The sequence below is a fragment of the Bos taurus genome, chromosome 14 (genome assembly GCF_002263795.3).
Source record: "Bos taurus isolate L1 Dominette 01449 registration number 42190680 breed Hereford chromosome 14, ARS-UCD2.0, whole genome shotgun sequence".
In the NCBI taxonomy this organism is placed as follows: Eukaryota; Metazoa; Chordata; class Mammalia; order Artiodactyla; family Bovidae; genus Bos; species Bos taurus.
In genome coordinates this window covers 73,227,007-73,246,099 of record NC_037341.1, presented here as the reverse complement: position 1 = coordinate 73,246,099, position 19,093 = coordinate 73,227,007, and the positions used below count along the sequence as shown (strand labels likewise).

General features: G+C 40.0%; 2 protein-coding genes across 6 annotated transcripts in view; both read left to right on the top strand.

Moving 5' to 3' along the window:
- LRRC69 (leucine rich repeat containing 69) overlaps nucleotides 1–3,280 on the top strand; it is a 78,688-nt gene extending 75,408 nt beyond the window's left edge. For all 5 annotated transcript variants that reach the window (XM_059874504.1, XM_059874502.1, XM_059874503.1 and 2 more), the window contains one exon: nucleotides 2,941–3,280. In XM_059874504.1, the coding sequence (XP_059730487.1) occupies nucleotides 2,941–3,051 (111 nt within the window). In that variant the 3' untranslated portion in view covers nucleotides 3,052–3,280. The remainder of the gene's footprint in view (nucleotides 1–2,940) is intronic.
- Nucleotides 3,281–3,368: 88 nt separating this feature from the next.
- The window catches only part of SLC26A7 (solute carrier family 26 member 7), a 182,659-nt gene continuing 166,934 nt past the window's right edge, over nucleotides 3,369–19,093 (top strand). The window contains exon 1 of the mRNA XM_025001755.2: nucleotides 3,369–18,460. The gene's annotated coding sequence lies outside the window, so the exon portion shown is untranslated. The remainder of the gene's footprint in view (nucleotides 18,461–19,093) is intronic.

Here is a 19,093-nt window from a genome sequence, read left to right as displayed (position 1 = left end):
TTCCCCAATACAAAATGAACATTCTTGAATTACTGCTCTCTTTTCTATTAAAAAATGTCTTTTTGTATCTTCTCCAGGTAGCCACATCCTAGACATCCTTAAAACCCTGTTTTTGTTATATTGGGAAGTCCACTGTTTTGTTATATTGGGAAGTCTTGCTTCATATGCAGCCTATGGTGATGTGTCTTTTCTCTGCACCCATGCAGAACATATCAGTGGATTGAGCCTTATGTTTCTAGTTATTTTTTTGTGTTTATGTCTTACATTTCCAACTAGTTGCTGAAAGATTCTTAGAGGCAGGGATTGTTCCTTATATATCTTTGTATCTTTGACACTTTTGCCTAATAGGGTACAGGTTTTTGGTTGTTTGTAATTTGTCATAACTCCTAGCTGCAAGTAAAAGAAACCCACCTCACACACTAACTCAAGTAATGAAGAAGGTCTAGGGATAAGTCTGGCTGAATATTTAGTCATGCTGGGTTGGGTATCCAAATTTATTCATCCAGAATTTGTCCTCCTGGTTTCCTTTGTTTTGGCTTTTCTCTCAGATTGTGTTGGAGAAGTCAATGGCACCCCACTCCAGTACTCTTGCCTGGAAAATCCCATGGACGGAGGAGCCTGGTGGGCTGCAGTCCATGGGGTCGCTAGGAGTTGGACACAACTGAGCGACTTCACTTTCACTTTTCACTTTCATGCATTGGAGAAGGAAATGGCAACCCACTCCAGTGTTCTTGCCTGGAGAATCCCAGGGACGGGAGAGCCTGGTGGGCTGCCATCTCTGGGGTTGCACAGAGTCGGACACGACTGAAGCAACTTAGCAGCAGCAGCAGCAGCTCAGATTGTGTGCATGTGTGCTAAGTTGCTTCAGTCGTGTCTTACTCTTTGTGATCCTGTGGAGTGTAGCCCACCAGGCTCCTCTGTCCATGGGATTGTCCAGGCAAGAATACTGGAGTGGGTTGCCATGCCCTCCTCCTGGGGATCTTCCTGACCCAGGGATCGAACCTGCATCTCCTGTGGCTCCTGCTCTGTAGGTGGATCTTTACCACTGAGCCACTGGGGGCGCCCTTGCTCTCAGGTTAGAGTTCTTTCAGTTGTGTCTTCTGGCTGTGGAGGGAGCACTTCTTCTCTCAACAGATTCAGGGAAAGCTTTGGGGCTGATGATTATCGGTTTTCTTGGAAGCTCTTGGGCTATGTGCTTACATGGCTGTGGTAGTGGGATCAGTTGCCCTCTCTCTTTCATAACATTTGCACTGAAATTGGAGAATGGGTAGTTCCTTAAAGGAAGAAGTGGGCTTTTGTGCCAGCTGGTGGGAAATGGGTGCTGACAGACAAAAAATAAGATTCCCATTAGGGAATTTCAGTCATGTTTCCTGGTTGATCACATAAACTTCTAGGAAATAAGTCAGATTTGTAGAGATTCCAATTTTCACCCTCATCCAAAATATTTTATCATTAGAATAGTGCCATGTATTCTCTGAGCCTTTGGCTCTTCATTGATTTATCACCAAGGTTGAAAGGTTATTAATCTCTTGAGGGTGGATTAATAGCTGTATTTAGGTGCTTTAACCTTTAAATAGGCCCAGGGTGTTCTTTTATGGAAGAGTGAACAGAACAGTAATGAAATCTCTTACTGTGGATTGTGATAATGATAGCCCAGTGGGTTGGTTAATGATAAAACTAAGTAGCATTATCAACCAATTAAACTTTGACTCTGTTTTGGACTCTCTCACCGAGACCTGTGTTGACCTCAGAAGTTGCTTATAAAGCAAATAAATGGTAAGCTTTGAGGTTGCCATTATTTCAAATATAGTGGTCAGAACATGTACACTAAGAGGTCAATACTTTGGCCACCTGATGCGAAAAATCGACTCATTTGAAAAGACCCTGATGCTGTGAAAGGTTGTTGGTGGGAGGAGAAGGGGATGACAGAGGATGAGATGGTTGCATGGCATCACCGACTCAATGGACATGAGTTTGAGTAAACTCTGAGAGTTGGTGATGGACAGAGAGGCCTGTCTGCTGCAGTCCATGGGGCTGCAAAGAGGCGTATATGACTGAATGACTGAACTGAATTGAATTGAAGTGGTCAGAACATGTACACCAACTTAGTGTATATGTTCTAAAATTCCTTATTTGTACATTTAGAAGTAAGATGAGAGATATTGTAAGTACAAAAACTTAAGTCCTATATTGATCAACTTGCTTGAAACCTAGCCCGTGAAAATCTTAATGAACATTGCAGACAATAAACAGAGTTCTAGGAAGATTAATTTCCATGAGAAATGGATGCTAGGTAAAACTGAGATGTGTATCGAAGTGTTCAGTTAGTCTCTGTTTATTGATCAGTTTAACATCCCTGTAGATCAGAATCAGGTTTGTATGGATTCTGTATCATTTTTTTGCCTTCATCCCAGAAACTTTACAACTAAGCAATACAGTAATATCTTTGGATAAAAGCCTAGATAATCTTTTATCATTTGAATTTTATTTAGTGTTGAGTATGCCCTTCTTAGGGCTTCAATGGTGGCTCAGGCAGTAAAGAATCCACCAGCAGTGAAGAAGACCTGGCTTTGATCCTGGGTTGGGAAGATCCCCTGGAGAAGGGAATGGCAACTCACTCCAGGATTCTTGCCTGGAGAATCCCCTGGAGAGAGGAGCCTGGTGGGCTACAGTCCTTGGGGTCACAAAGTGTCAGACACAACTGAGCAACTAAGCACAGCACATAGCAGCATGCCCTTGTTAACTAGTTAAGTTTATTTGTGTGTGGGAAAAGAGCAAATCAAGCATAAACAGTTTAGTATGTACTTTAGAAATCAATATTCTGAAATCTCCGAGAAAGCTAATATTTATTTTATTTACTTAAAATACTTAAAATATTGTAAATGTTTAAAATATTTATTGAGTAGTGCCTTAATTTTATTTTTAATCTTTACTTTTTAGAACTGGAAAATAAGCAGAAATCTACAGCTGGTACCTCTTCGAATATTAATTTGTTCTTATAAATGTTTTTACCAACGTAACCCTAACATCTTTGGAATTGCTCAGGTATAGAGCAGGTAAGAAGCTCATTTAGAGCCTCACATGACTTACCCATCAGCTCTGCACACATAGTCAGATTATGCCCAGCTTATGATACCCTGCTCTTTGTCAATACCTTAAGTAAAGGAAGAAAAGAAAAGTAAAGGACCAGTTTAAGCACCACAGTCTAACTTTAGATTGTTTAGACTCTTAAGTGTGCTGAAAAATAAAATAAAAATAGAAAAATCAGTGTGTGTGGCAATTGAGTGTCATTTTTTTCTGTCATTTTATTTTGATGGGGTCAAGTATTTATTTTATGGGTATTTTGCAAGTGAAAGAGAATCACATTTTAGTGCTAGATCAATTATGATTTCAGTTGCGTTCTTATTTTCTAAGAGGCACTAAAATCTTTCTTTTCTGTCTTTATTGAGGTAATATTGGTTTATAACATACAAGTTTGGTATAGTCAACATTCTGTTTCAGCTCCTGTGCACACTACCAGAAGTTTAGTCTCCGTTCACTGCCGTACGGTTAATCCCCTTTATCCACTTTGCCCTCCCCAACCCCCTTCCCTTCTGGTAATCACTAGTATGTTCTCGGTATCTGTGTGTTTATTTTGCTTGTTTATTTTGTTTTATATTCCACATATGAGGGAAATCGTATAATATTGGTCTTTCTCTTATTTTATTTAGTGTAATCCCCTCAAGGTCCATCCCTGTTGCAGCAAATGGCAATATCGCATCTTATTTTTTTATGACTGAGGTGAGAGTTGGACTGTGAAGAAAGCTGAGCTCCAAAGAATGGATGCTTTTGAACTTTGGTGTTGGAGAAGACTCTTGAGAGTCCCTTGGACTGCAGGGAGATCCAACCAGTCCATTCTGAAGGAGATCAGCCCTGTGTGTTCTTTGGAGGGAATGATGCTAAAGCTGAAACTCCAGTACTTTGGCCACCTCATGTGAAGAGTTGACTCATTGGAAAAGACTCTGCTGCTGGGAGGGATTGGGAGCAGGAGGAGGAGACGACAGAGGATGAGATGGCTGGATGGCACTGACTCGATGGACGTGAGTCTGAGTGAACTCTGGGAGTTGGTGATGGACAGGGAGGCCTGGCGTGCTGCGATTCATGGGGTCGCAAAGAGTTGGACACGACTGAGCAACTGAAATGAACTGAACTGAGTATTATATAATGGAGAAGGCAATGGCAACCCATTCCAGTACTCTTGCCTGGCAAATCCCATGGACAGAGGAGCCTGGTAGGCTGCAGTCCATGGGGTCGCTAGGAGTTGGACATGACTGAAGCGACTTAGCAGCAGCAGCAGCAGTATTATATAATATCCTATATCTTCATCCATTCATCATTCATGAACACTTAGGTTGTTCCCATATCTTTGCTATTTGTAAATAATGCTGCAATGAACATAGGGGGCATATGTCTTTTCAAATCAATGTTTTTATATTCTTCAGATAAATATACAGAAGTAGAATAGCTGGATCATGTAATAGTTCTATTTTTAATTAAAACATTTTTGTACTGAAGTATTATTGATTTATAATATTGTTAATTTCAGTTCAGTTGCTCAGTCATGTCTGACTCTTTGTGACCCCGTGGACTGCAGCATGCCAGGCCTCCCTGTCCGTCACCAACTCCTGGAGTTTACTCAAAACTCATGTCCCTTGAGTTGGTGATGCCATCCAACCATCTCATCCTCTGTCATCCCCTTCTCCTCCCACCTTCAATCTTTCCCAGCATCAGGGTCTTTTCCAATGAATCAGCTTTTTGCATCAGGTGGCCGAAGTATTGGAGTTTCAGCTTCAGCATTCATCCTTCCAATGAGTATTCAGGACTGATTTCCTTTAGGATAGACTGGTTGGATCTCCTTGCAGTCCGAGGGACTCTCAAGAGTGTTTGAGCATCTCCTGTGGAGGTGTGGGTCGGCAGTGGACTCCCGCAGGGACAGGGGCTCTGGGTGCAGCAGACTTGGGTGTGGCATAAGCCCTTTTCAAGGAGGTCGCCGTTAACCCTACCATAGAGCTGCCAGAACTTACAGAGGACTGGGAAATAGATTCTTGGAGGGCATAAACAGAACCTTGTGTGCACCAGGACCCAGGAGAAAGGAGCAGTGACCCCACAAGAGACTGACCCAGACTTGCCCGTGAGTGTCCAGGAGTCTCCGGTGGAGGTGTGGGTTTGTAGTGGCCTGCTGCAGGGTTGGGGGCACTGAGTGTAGCAGTGCATGCATGGGATCCTTTGAAGGAGGTCGCCATTATCTTCATCACCTCCACCATAGTTTGGCCCCAGGTAAATAATAGGGAAGGAACAAAGCTCCACCCATCAATAGAAAACTAAAGATTTACTGAGCATGGCCCCACCAATCAGAACAAGACCCAGTTTCCACCACAGCCAGTCTCTCCCATCAGGAAGCTTCCATAAGCCTCTTATCCTTATCCATCAGAGGGCGGACAGCCTGAAAAACACAATCTGATCACATGGATCACAGCCTTGTCTAACTCAATGAAACTATGAGGCTGCAGTGTAGGGCCACCCAAGACGGGCGGGTCATGGTGGAGAGTTCTGACAAAATGCGGTCCACTGGAGAAGCGAATGGCAAACCACTTCAGTATTCTTGCCTTGAGAACCCCATGAACAGTATGAAAAGCTAAAACGATAGGACACTGAAAGAGGAACTCCCCAGGTGGGTAGGTGCCCAATATGCTACTGGAGATCAATGGAGAAATAACTCCAGAAAGAATGAAGAGACGGAGCCAAAGCAATAACAACACCCAGTTATGGATGTGACTGGTGATGGAAGTAAAGTCCGATGCTGTAAAGAGCAATATTGCATAGGAACCTGGAATGTTAGGTCCATGAATCAAGGTAAATTGGAAGTGATCAAACAGGAGATGGCAAGAGTGAATGTCAACATTTTAGGAATCAGCAAATTAAAATAGACTGGAATGGGTGAATTTAACTCCGATGACCATTTTATCTACTACTGTGGTGAGAATCCCTTAGAAGAAATGGAGTAGCCATCATAGTCATCAAGAGTCTGAAATGCAGTACTTGGATGCAATCTCAAGAACGACAGAATGATCTCTGTTGATTTCCAAGGCAAGCCATTCAGTATCATAGTCTATGCCCTGACCAGTAATGCTGAAAAAGCTGAACGGTTCTATGAAGACTTACAAGACCTTCTAGATCAGATCAAATCAGATCAGATCAGTCGCTCAGTCGTGTCTGACTCTTTGTGAGCCCATGAATCGCAGCAAGCCAGGCCTCCCTGTCCATCACCAACTCCCGGAGTTCACTCAGACTCACGTCCATCGAGTCAGTGATGCCATCCAGCCATCTCATCCTCTGTCGTCCCCTTCTCCTCCTGCCCCCAATCCCTCCCAGCATCAGAGTCTTTTCCAAAGAGTCAACTCTTCGCATGACGTGGCCAAAGTACTGGAGTTTCAGCTTTAGCATCATTCCTTCCAAAGAAATCCCAGGGCTGATCTCCTTCAGAATGGACTGATTGGATCTCCCTGTAGTCCAAGGGACTCTCAAGAGTCTTCTCCAACACCAAAGTTCAAAAGCATCAATTCTTCGGCGCTCAGCCTTCTTCACAGTCCAACTCTCACATCCATACATGACCACAGGAAAAACCATAGCCTTGACTAGACGGACCTTTGTTTTCAAAGTAATGTCTCTGCTTTTGAATATGCTATCTAGGTTGGTCATAACTTTCCTTCCAAGGAGTAAGCGTCTTTTAATTTCATGGCTGCAGTCACCATCTGCAGTGATTTTGGAGCCCAGAAAAATAAAGTCTGACACTGTTTCCACTGTTTCCCCATCTATTTCCCATGAAGTGATGGGACCAGATGCCATGATCTTCGTTTTCTGAATGTTGAGCTTTAAGCCAACTTTTTCACTCTCCTCTTTCACTTTCATCAAGAGGCTTTTGAGTTCCTCTTCACTTTCTGCCATAAGGGTGGTGTCATCTGCATATCTGAGGTTATTGATATTTCTCTTGGCAATCTTGATTCCAGCTTGTGTTTCTTCCAGTCCAGCGTTTCTCATGATGTACTCTGCATAGAAGTTAAATAAGCAGGGTGAGACCTTCTAGAACTAACACCTAAAAAAAGATGTCCTTTTCATTGTTACTTTCAGGTGTATGGTAAAGTGAATCTATTACACAAATACATATATCCATTCTTTTTTAGATTCTTTCCCCCATAAGCCATTACAGAGTACTGAGTAGAGTTTCTTGTGCTATACAGTAGGCCCTTAGTAGTTATCTATTGTATATATATGCCATTCACAGCAACATGAATGGACCTAGAGTCTCATACTGAGTGAAGTAAGTCAGGCAGAGAAAGACAAATATCACATGATGTCACTTATACATGGAAACTAAAAAAAAGGCTACACATGAACTTTTAAACACATATATATTCTTAAAAACTAAAATAGAGTTACACATGTAGAAAATAAACTCACGGTTATGGGGTGTAAAGGGTGGGAGGAGCAGATAAATTGGATGATTGCATCGACACATACATATTTTTAATTTTTTGAAGAACCTCCATACTGTTTTCTGGAGAAGGAAATGGCAACCCACTCCAGTATTCTTGCCTGGAAAATCCCATGGAAGAGGAGCCTGGTGGGCTACAGTCCATGGGGTCGCAGAGTTGGACACGACTGAGTGACTTCACTTCACTTCATACTATTTTCCACAGAGGCTGCACCAATTTACTTTCCCACCAACAGTGTGTGAGGGTTCCCTTTTCTCCACATCCTCGCCAGTGATCGTTGTTTTTCGCCTTTTTGGTAGTATCCATTCTAATGGGTAGGAGGTGATATCTCATGGTTTTGATTTCCCTAGTAATTAGTGATGTCGAACATTTTTTCATATGCCTGTTGGCCTTCTGTATGTCTTCCTTGGGAAAATGTCTGTTCAGATCCTCTGCCCATTTTTGAATCAGGCTTTTTGTTGTTGAGTTTTATGAGTTCTTTACATATTTTGGATGTTAATGCCTTATTTGATACGCAAATGTCTTCTCCTTTTGGAGGTTGTCTTTTCTTGGTGTTGATGGTTTCCTTTGCCTGCAAAAGCATTTTAGTTTGATGTGGTGCTGGTGGTTTAGTTGCTAAGTCGTGTCCAACTCTTGCGACTTCATGGACTGTAACCTGCCAGGCTCCTCTGTCCATGGGATTCTCCTGGCAAGAATACTGGAAATTTATTTTTGTTTTTGTTTGCTTTCCCTGAAGAGACATACCTAGAAATATATTGCTAAGACCAGTGTCAAAGAGTGTAATGTCTGTGTTTTTTCCAGGAGTTTTATGGTTTCCGGTTTTACATTCAGTTCTTTAAAGCTGAGTTATGTGTATGATGTAAGATGATGGTCTATTTTCGTTCTTTTGTATGTGGCTGTTCAGTTTTCCAGTACCACTTATTGAAGAGACTGTCCTTTCTCCATTGTATGGTTTTTGCTCCTTTATTGTAAATTAACTGTCCATATATGTGTGGATTTATTTCTGAGCTCTCAATTCTGTTTCATTGATCTGTGTATATTTTTCTGTCAATACCATGATATTTTGATTACTTTAGCTTTGAAGTACAATATGAAATGAGGACAGTGATCCCACCATCTTCTTTTTCTTAAGGATACTAAAGTCCTCTTGACTAAGATAAAGCCTTCATTCCACTTAAAAATGAGTAGAAGCTGAAAACCCAGGCTTGGTTACTCCTAGCATCACTTTGTTCTTGCTTTTAAAGCTTGTCATTTTTTTTTCCCACAAGAAAACCATGGGAAGTAGTGCTGGGATGAGAGTTTGGCTCCTTTTCTCTGTGGGACAACAGAAAAGTAGGGGGAAAGTTATGAGAATGTGTAGTACAGTATGCATAGATGAGTAGCTCTTGGAAGTGTTCTGTCCAGCAGCATCCACATCACTTGAAAACTTGTTGGAAGAACAAATTATCTGTCCCCACCCAGAACCACTGAATCAGAAACCAGGAGAGTATAGTACAACAGTCTGTGATTGAAAGCTCCTCCAGGTGATTTTGATGCACATGCTTGTTTGAGACCCCAGGGACAGACTAAGATAAATTTGCTGTTTATCTTAGAAAAGCAAGAAATTTAATTGTAATTTATTTTTAAACCCCACTATTCATGTGACTAATTGGTGGTGGTTCTTATGGAAAGCTGAGTGATTTTTCATCTTACGTATGTTTTATTACCATGTTACCTTCCTAACTGGGCCTTTTTTTAGTTCACTTCAGGACATGGTCGTTCATGCAGCAGGGTTACCTCTGGCATACCTGAGAAGCTAAATAAATGGAGCTTAACTGAGAGGCTCTCAGTTCGGTAGAATGCAAGAGTCAAGCCCCACCGAGACAGAGTTGCTCCAGGAAAATTTCTAAAGGCTCCATTAACCAAGAATGCATTTTAAACAAACAAAACAAACAAACAAACAAAAAAGGTACAAATGAAAGTCATAGGAGCTCACTTAAAAATGAGTTGCAGGAATAAAATGTTTATGTTTGCCGAGGGAAAACTACTGAGAAAATTGATTTTGATTAGGGAAATGCCTTATGCAACCTATGTTGTTGAAAAGCATGTTTGTTTACCATTTTAATCTCATGACTTCAGCTACAATTTATGTACCAACCTTGGTTTTGGGGAGAAAATTGTATTCACTCATTTATCTATGTGTTCACTTATTCACCAAGCATTTCAGGTATTCTTGAAGCTCAGGGGACATGGAGACTGTTGACTGTCCGCCTCCACATTTTTTACCCCCCACTTCATATCTCAAGTTACGGAGACTTTGTTTCTGCCAGATTATTCCAAAAATGGCCTTTCAGAGGTCATCAGTGACTTCCTACCAATCCAGCTGCTCCTCATCTGGCTGTTCTGTAGGTTTGGTCTTGTTTGAGCATCTTCTGCCTCTTGGAACTTTATGCCTTAGGATCATTATTTTCCTGATGGCCTCTTGCCCATAGCTTAACTGAGTTGTCTTCTATATCTTCACACAAGACCAACGGTTCTATGAGGAGATTTCTCTTAGTCCCATTTTATTGTCTCTTAGCACTTTTTCTTTACCTGAAGGAACTCACCTATTCCCACCAGGTTCATTTAGATTCACTTACCGCAGCTAGGGGAGTAGCTGCTAAATCTCTTTCTTCATTTTTAACCCAGGTTTCCAAGCTTCACTGTCCAAAATAGAATTGATTCTATTCTTCACAAATTATTTATTCATGTATTAAGCAAATATTTATTGAGGGGCTCCTGTCTACCAGGCACTGTTTTCTGTTCTAGGAATATAGCAGTGAACAAAACTGGCAAGTCTCTGATTTTAGAAAGCTTATATTCTGATGGGGTTGGGGAGGCAAACAATAAAAGCCAGACAAATAATATGGTGATATGTACTTTGAAGAGAAATAAAATAGGATTCAAGAGATAGAGAAATGATGAGAACACTTTTTAAAAAGCATTTTGGCTGCACTGGGTGTTCACCATGGTGTGTGGACTCTTCCTTGCATCACTTGGCCTTTCTCTGGGGGCTGCACATGGGCTTAGCTGCCCTGCCACATGTTGGGTCTTAGTTCCCCAACCAGGGATCAAGCCTGCCTCCCCTGCGTTGGAGGGTGGATTCTTAACCACTGGACCACCCGGAAAGTCCCCAAGGATACATTTTATAGAGAGTAATCTGGGTCTGATAGGGTAATATTTGATCAAAAATCTGAAACAAGTGAGGGAATGAATTCTGTGGGTATAATGAATAGGAATCAGCTGAGTCTTTGAAAGGCAAAAAGTGCAGGAAGAACGCTAGAAAGCATCAATAACTAAATGTGTGCTAAAGAGAAAGCATGACTCTGAGCTCAGGAGACTTAGTTTTGCTGAATGCATGATCGTGCATGATCACAGGAAGGATGCATCTGGGGAAGGATGCATCTGCTTCTGCCCTATGTTCAGAACCATTTAATTAAATGAGAAATTTAATGTTACTCCACATATATATGGGTGTCCATTGGCATATGCATGCAATGCTGGAGACCTGGGTTCCATCCCTGGGTTGGGAAGATCCCCTGGAGAAGGGAAAGGCTACCCACTCCAGTATTCTGGCCTGGAGAATTCCATGGACTGTTTAGTCCCTCGGGGTCACAAAGAGTCAGACACGACTGAGAGACTTTCATTTTCATTGGCATATGAGATTGTGGTCTCTTCTTGCCAATCTATAATCCTTCTGAAATTCTAGCATTATGTTAGAATCTGAAACACTGCAAAATATTTTCATTTTCTAACAATTACAACAAACTTTTATTTACTCAAATGAAGTTGAAGCAACTGAAGCATTAACTTTTTGTGAGTTATTTGGATTTAGTATTTCTCTGTCTCTTTTGTGGGTCCTCTCTGGAATTTTTTGGTTCACTCACACTTGCCTCAGAAAGACATAGCTGAGTAAAAAAGAGAAACTCATCTCTTTTACTGTTATAAATTTGTTATTGTCTGTGTTGTGGGAAGGTAGATTCAAATAGAAAGACGTATATTTTAGGATTATTAATAAATTCTGTTTGTCGCCAGTTACTAATTCCATGATACAATGAGCAGAGAGGAATTCCTTTAAAATAAACTGGATCAGTCTCCCACCTCAGTCTCCACTTTCTCTCATCCCCCATCTGATGGCTCTTCTCTCAGATGTGCCTGCTCAGTCCCCCCAGCCTATGGGAAGTGCCTCCCTGGCCGCCATATTTCAACTGTGAGTTTCACCCCCAGCTCCTACTTCACCCCTTCCCTTCTGATTGCTTCTCCCATTCCTTCTATTTCACTCTGTAATTTACCTACTAATTTTATTTATTGCCCGTCTCCCTCTACTATAATGTAAGCTCCATGAGAGGAAACAAGACTTTTCCCCCCCTAACATTTTATTATAAAAATTCTTAAGCATGTAGATAATTTGGAAGAATTTTACAGTGAATACCCATAAGTCCATCATCTAGATTCTACAGTTAACATTTCACTCTATCTGCTTTATTACATCCCTCTAGTCAACCATTGATCCAACTTATTTTTTTAATTTATTTTTGAAGTTGCAGACATCAGTGGTTTCCCTTCTAATATTTCAGTGCACATGTCACTAATTAGAGTTCAATATTTGTTTCTCTCTTTATTCTGAGGTAACTTTGATATTTACATTTTTTAAAACAAATTAATTAATTTATTTTAATTGGAGGATAATTACTTTACAATGGGCTTCCCTGGTGACTAGGCTTGTAAAGAATCCGCCTGCAATGTGGGAGACCAGGGTTCCATCCCTGGGTTGGGAAAATTCCCTGGAGAAAGGATAGGCTACCCACTCCAGTACTCTGGCCTAGAGAATTCCATGGACTGTATAATCCATGGTGTCGCAGAGTCAGACACAACTGAGCGACTTTCACTTTACTTTACAATATTGTGGTGGTTTTTGCCATAAATCAACACGAATCGGCTACAGGTGTATATGTGTCCCCTCCATCCTGAACCCTCTCCCACATCCCTCCCCACCCCATCCCTCTGGGTTGTCCACCACTCTTTGGGTGCCCTGCTTCCTGCATTGAACTTGCACTGGTCATCTATTTTACATATGGTAATACATGTTTCAATGCTATTCTCTCAAATTATCCCACCATCACCTTCTCCCACTGAGTCCAAAAGTCTGTTCTTTACATCTGTGTCTCCTTTGCTGCTGTGCTTGTAGGATCATTGGTACTGTCTTTCTTGATTCCATATATATGCATTAATACACAGTATTTGTCTTTCTCTTTCTGACTTCCTTCACTCTGTATAATAGGATCCAGGTTCATTTATCTCATTAGAACTGACTCAAATGTGTTCCTTCTTATAGCTTAGTAATATTCCATTGTGTATATGTACCAAAACTTCCTTATTCATTCATCTGCTGATGGACGTCTAAGTTGCTTCCATGTCCTAGCTATTGTAAATAGTGCTGCAATGAACATTGGCATACTTGAGTCCTTTCAATTCTGGTTTCCTTAGGGTGTATTCCCAGCAATAAGATTGTTGGTTTACATGCACAAATTTATATGACTTCACCAAAAATGCATTTATAAGCCCTCATCAAGATATGGAGCGTTACCATCATTCTAGAAAATCTTCTCATGTCCCTTCCTTGTAGTTTTGCTAGATTTTACAGAACACCCAGTTAAATTTGAATTTCAGTGAAGCAATGGATAAATATTTAATATAATAATGTCTCAAATGTTCCATAGGATATACTTATGCAAGAAAATTCTTTGCAGTTTATCTGAAATTCAAATTTAACTAGAAATCCTGTATTCTATCTGGCAGCTCTACTTTCTAGTATATTCTTGCATCATTTCCCAGAGGAAGTGAACTATTCTGATGTTTTTCCACCATAGATTTTGCCCATTTCAGAACTTCATATAAAAGGATTGCACTATATGTATTTTCTGTAAGGCATTTTTTCACTCAGCATAACGGTTTTGAGATTCATCCATAGTGTTTATGTGTATCATGAATTTGTTCCTTTTTATTATTGACTATTGTTCCATAATATAAATATACTACTATTTATTCATTTATTCTTCACCTTGGATTTTTTTCCAGTTTCCTTCTATCATGAATAAGCTGCTATGAGCCAACAATGGCTGCCAATTAAGTTCTTGACAAAGTCCCAACTCTTTAACATGGCTCATTCTGTAATTTTCTTACCTCCCCTCTGATCTCAGCACACACCACTCTTTTCTTAAGCTCACCACTCTCCGATCATACTCCCTTCAGTGTCCTGAAGCTTTCATGCTGCTTCTCCCATTGGCCTTTACACGCAGTTCCTTCCATCTGCATCATGGACTCAATGGCCTTGAGTTTGAGCAAACTCTGGGAGATGGTGAAGGACAGGGAAACCTGCCTGTGAGTTTTGCATGGTAGAACTGTACCTAAGCTGTCTCCCTCAGGTATCAGGTGGAGAAGGAACAACTGGAGGAGAAAGAAAGAAATCTTACAGGACATATTTTTGCTCTTGTTTGGGACTGATTATAGGGGCTCTGGCATGTGCTGTCTAATAAATTATCCATGTGGCTATTTTCACTCATTCTTATCAGGAGAAAAAGAGAGCATCATAATTCTCACCAGTCTAGGAACATTGTGAAATAATGTCAGTCATGAGATATTTATGAAAACTCTAGAATGGAGGAGAGTCTGGGGAAGGAAAAACTGTGAAAGGTCTGGGAGCCACAGAAATATTTTGATGACGGAGAATCATTGGGGATTTAAAATATGTATGTAAAAAAGTTTGGTTCTTTAAAAGGAAAAATTCCTAATGGATGTTTGAAATGTGTGTATGTATTTCTCAGAAACTCAGGACGTATTTCTAGCAGTCATTGATTAATAACTCTCGGGTTATATCTGAGTCAATATATTACCAGTTTTAATGCCATTTTTACTTAATTTAACTGTTTGCCACTATGCTATGCTAAGTCTCTTCAGTCATGTCCAACTCTGTGCGACCCCATAGACGACAGCCCACCAGGCTCCCCCGTCCCTGGGATTCTCCAGGCAAGAACACTGGAGTGGGTTGCCATTTCCTTCTCCAATGCATGAAAATGAAAAGTGAAAGTGAAGTCACTCAGTCGTGTCCGACTCTTAGCGACCCCATGGACTGCAGCCTAACAGGCTCCTCCGTCCATGGGATTTTCCAAGCAAGAGTACTGGAGTGGGGTGCCATTGCCTTCTCCGCTGTTTGTCACTAGGCCATGGAATTCTGGCTTTGGATGTCTATAATGGTCTCATATAAGAAACAGATTAAGCAGAATCAGAGTAAAATCTCCCCAAAGGCTATTTGGGATTCTTAATTTCTCTTGATGTCTTTGGAAGTGAGCAAAAGCTGCATTATTCATTACTTCTTAAAAATTTTACTCACATTATAGGAACTATAAATCTCTTATCTCAAGAGGCTTTCAGGACAGAAGCTATAAAATACAACTGGAGTAGACACTGGTCCAGCTAATTCAGAAACAAAATTTGTAATTGAATATTTATATCTCAATTTGAATTTCAGGAAAATAAGATCTTTTCTTTTCCAAAAGAAAATCATAGATCCTCTTGACAGCATGAGGATGAAAACAGAAACTTCTAACCTGAATAGAAGGAAAATAATTTGAAGCTGGTAATTGAGTAAATCTCAAGATTCAGATTTCCAGTTCTCCCCACTCCCTCCTTCCCTTCTGCTGGGATTTTCGGAGAATAGTAGAGTTAGGAGAAACTGTGAGAAGTTTGAAAACTATGAGTAATTTTATAATTAAAACAGTCAGAATTTGTTTCTTTGAAAGCATATGTTAGACCGTCAGGTAAAGTTAGGTAAAAGCAGAGATAGCTGAGACCCTTTTGGGAGTAGTGTGTGCATCATTTTAATGCAAAGTGAGACTAATTTGATATGCTATATTGTAGAAAATATGAAATACCATCAGAAGTCATCACTGACATAATAAAGTCTATGTAGATACAAGCCCTGGCAACCTTTATCCAGGTGTTCTTAATTGTTTGTTACTTACTTGACAGAGGACAGAGGATGAGATGGTTGGATGGAATAACTGACTCAGTGGACATGAGTTAGAGTAAACTCAGGGAGATAGTGAAGGACGGGAAAGCCTGGTGTGCTGCAAGTCACGGGGTCTCAAAGATTCAGACACGATTTAGCGACTGAACAACTGACTTGACAACCACTAGGTGACGCTGTTGCTTCACCAAGTTAGTGCAGGAGGCTCCAGGAACTGCTCCAGAGGAAGTGCTGCTGCTTACGTTAGCCTGAAAGTGAACTGATACTGATCATCAACAGAATTACAAGCAGTTCTGACAGTACCATCTATTATATGTAATGTACGCATGCTTATAATAAAACAAACTACTAAGTACTGCTGCTGCTGCTGCTGCTGCTGGTCACCACCAGACCAATGTCTAGTATGTGTCAATTCTGTGATCACCTTTGTGCTCTGTAGTTTAACTTAATCCTTCTGTTAATCATACTTGTGGGAGATTACAAATCTAAGAAGTGGCAGAACCGGGTATCCTGGCTGCTTTATTGACAGATGTGGCCACTAGTCACATAGCAAGCTAGTGGTAGGATGTGACATCTCCGATGGTATGTGTTTCCAATCAAGTTGCCTATATCAAAATAAGAGCGCCTATGGAAAAACAGTGAAGTGGGTTAACATAAACATAATTTCCTTTCCATTATTTTTTAAAAGATGTTCTTGGAAACTCATATTTGTGGGAAAATTCTATTTGATATACCTACTAATGTTTTCATTCACAGCAGATAACTTTAACTTAGGATTGCTAGATAAAACATGATTCCTATATAAATTTGTTTCAGATAAATACTAATAACTTCTTAGCCTAAGTGTGACCCATGCAAAAATCTGTATGTCTGGTAAACAATAAATATATTTACTTTTTGTATAAGTATGTTCCAAATATTGAATGGGGAATATCTATATTAAATAAAAATTATTTCTTATTTATATAAAATGCTAATTTACCTAGGTCTCCTGTATTTTAATTTGGTAAATCTGTCAACATTACCTTACTTTTCTTTTTAATTTGGGGCAGTTTAACAAAGCTCAGTCAATTTTCTCCCTCTCTATTTTGGATTCTCTCTCTTCTCTATCTACCCCTCTGTTCCTGAGGAATATATCTGTCCTTTTAAAGGAGCATCCTGTGATCTGACTGTTAAATGCTTCTGCTTCTCGCCAGACGTGCTCCCAGAGAACGGAGGTTAGATGTGAAAGTGCCTGTACATACAGTGCTGCATCAGATTCAGAAACTGCTTTGTTGCTTTCACTGTACTCACTATTTTTCGCATTATCTGCTGAAGTTCCTGATTAGAGTGTGGGAAAGAGCATACATACAATCTGCCTTATTCCTAACCTCAGAAATCAATTCCAGAAGGAAGTTTAGACCTTGAATTTTTAAATCTACTGTTCTTAGTTTTACAATCCTAATTATGTTAAGTCTCCTAAAGTGTCATGCTCCCTTATTCATGGGACCTCCCTGTGAATGAGTAATCCATGAGATTTATCAGAAAACATTCTGATCATATATGTAGTTTTTAAAGTAGCCAATTAAAACAATGGCTTCAAATAATAAAGACTGTTCACTGGACTGGAGACTTTGAGAGTATAAACTTAATTTCATTCCATGGAGTTTTTCTTTTAAGTACAGGTTAATAGGCTGCCCCCGAAAAGTAATCCTTTCTGTACAGACAGGTAAAAGAGTTGAGAGATATAAACACTATGTGCTACTAATAAGCATATTCATCACTGCTTACTTCACGCTAGTTTTAAGATTCTATGTAATTTTTATAGATTAGAATGAGACCCCCAGTCAATTTATTCAAAGCAATTTATAGATGAAAATATTTCTCCTGGCTGGCATAAAGAATTGCCTTAGATTAAAGACAACCAGAGCAATCATGGCAAATTTATATTCCCACCAAACCATGGTGATATTACTAAGAGATCTATGCAAACTTTCTTTCTGAGCATGGATGCAGTGCTTCAGAATTCTTCTTAACTCCTCAGTTCATTAATTCAATTGAATTAATTCATCTTTGTTGACCCAGAGTAGGGATGACCTTTTAGTTAATCATCTTCAGAATGCAGAGGATATAAATACCAGAAGATTTTAAAAAAAGGCAAGAGTTTAAGTATTTAGAACCAACTTGAGGACATGGCAATGTTTAGACTCTGAAGAAGAAAAATGAAGTTGGCATTTTTGTTGCTGTTGTTCAGTCCCTAAGTTGTCCCCAACTCTTTGTGACCCCATGGACTGTAGCACACCAGGCTCCTCTGTCCTCCACTGTCTCCTGGAGTTTGCTCAAATTCATTCCGTTGAGTCAGTGATGCCCTCCAACCATCTCATCCTCTGCTGCTCTCTTCTCCTTTTGCATTCAATCTTTCACAGCATCGGTCTTGTCCAATGAGTCAGCTCTTTGTATTAGGTGGCCGAAGTATTGGAGCTTCACCTTCAGCATCAGTCTTTCTAATGAATATTCAGGGTTGATGTATTTTAGGATTGACTAGTTTGATCTCCTTGAAGTCCAAGGACTCTCAAGAATCTTCTCCAGCACCACAGTTTGAAAGCATCAATTATTCAGTGTTCAGCTTTCTTTTCTTTCTTTCTCACATCTGTACATAACTACTGGAAAAACCATAACTTTGACTATATAGACACTTGTTGACAAAGTGATGTCTCTGCTTTTTAATACTCTGTTTAGGTTTGTCATAGCTTTCTTCCCAGGAGCAAGCATCTCTAAATTTCGTGATTGCAGTCACCATCTATGGTGATTTTGGAGCCCAAGGAAGTGAAATCTGTCATTGCTTCCACTTCTCCCTCTTCTATTGGCCAGAGATTTGGCATGCAGATCTTCAAACTAAGCAGAGGTATGTGACCATTTTTTTGAAGATAAATAATGTTGTAGTCCAATTTAGAATTCTGAGTTCAAGCAAGGCAGATAGACGTATTGGGTTGGCCAAAAGATTCTTTCTTTTTTTCCTGTAAGATGGCTCTAGTAGCACTTAGTTGTCTTTAACTTAATTTGAAACAATTTTGTTAGATTGTATGGTAACAGCTGTCGTATCAGCATGTATTTTTTAAAAAAACTTACCAAAATTGGTAAATTTTTCTATAGCCATTTCATATTGAAGATGGAAGAAAAAAGCAACATATTGGCATATTATGCTTATTATTTCAAGAAAGGTAAAAGTGCAACTGAAACACACACACACACAAATTCTGTGCAGTGTATAGAGAAGGTGTGACTGATCAAACTTGTCAAAAGAGGTTTGTGAAATTTCGTGCTGAAGGTACCTTGCTGGACGATGCTCCATGGTCAGGTAGACCAGTTACATAGGTCAGGTTAACAGTGATCAAATGGAGACGTTAATTGGAACAGTCAGTGTTATACCTTGCAAGATGTGGTCAGCATACTCAAAATATTCAAATCAAGTATTGAAAATCATTTGCACCAACTTGGTTTTGTTAACCATTTTGATGTTTGGGTTCATCATAAATTA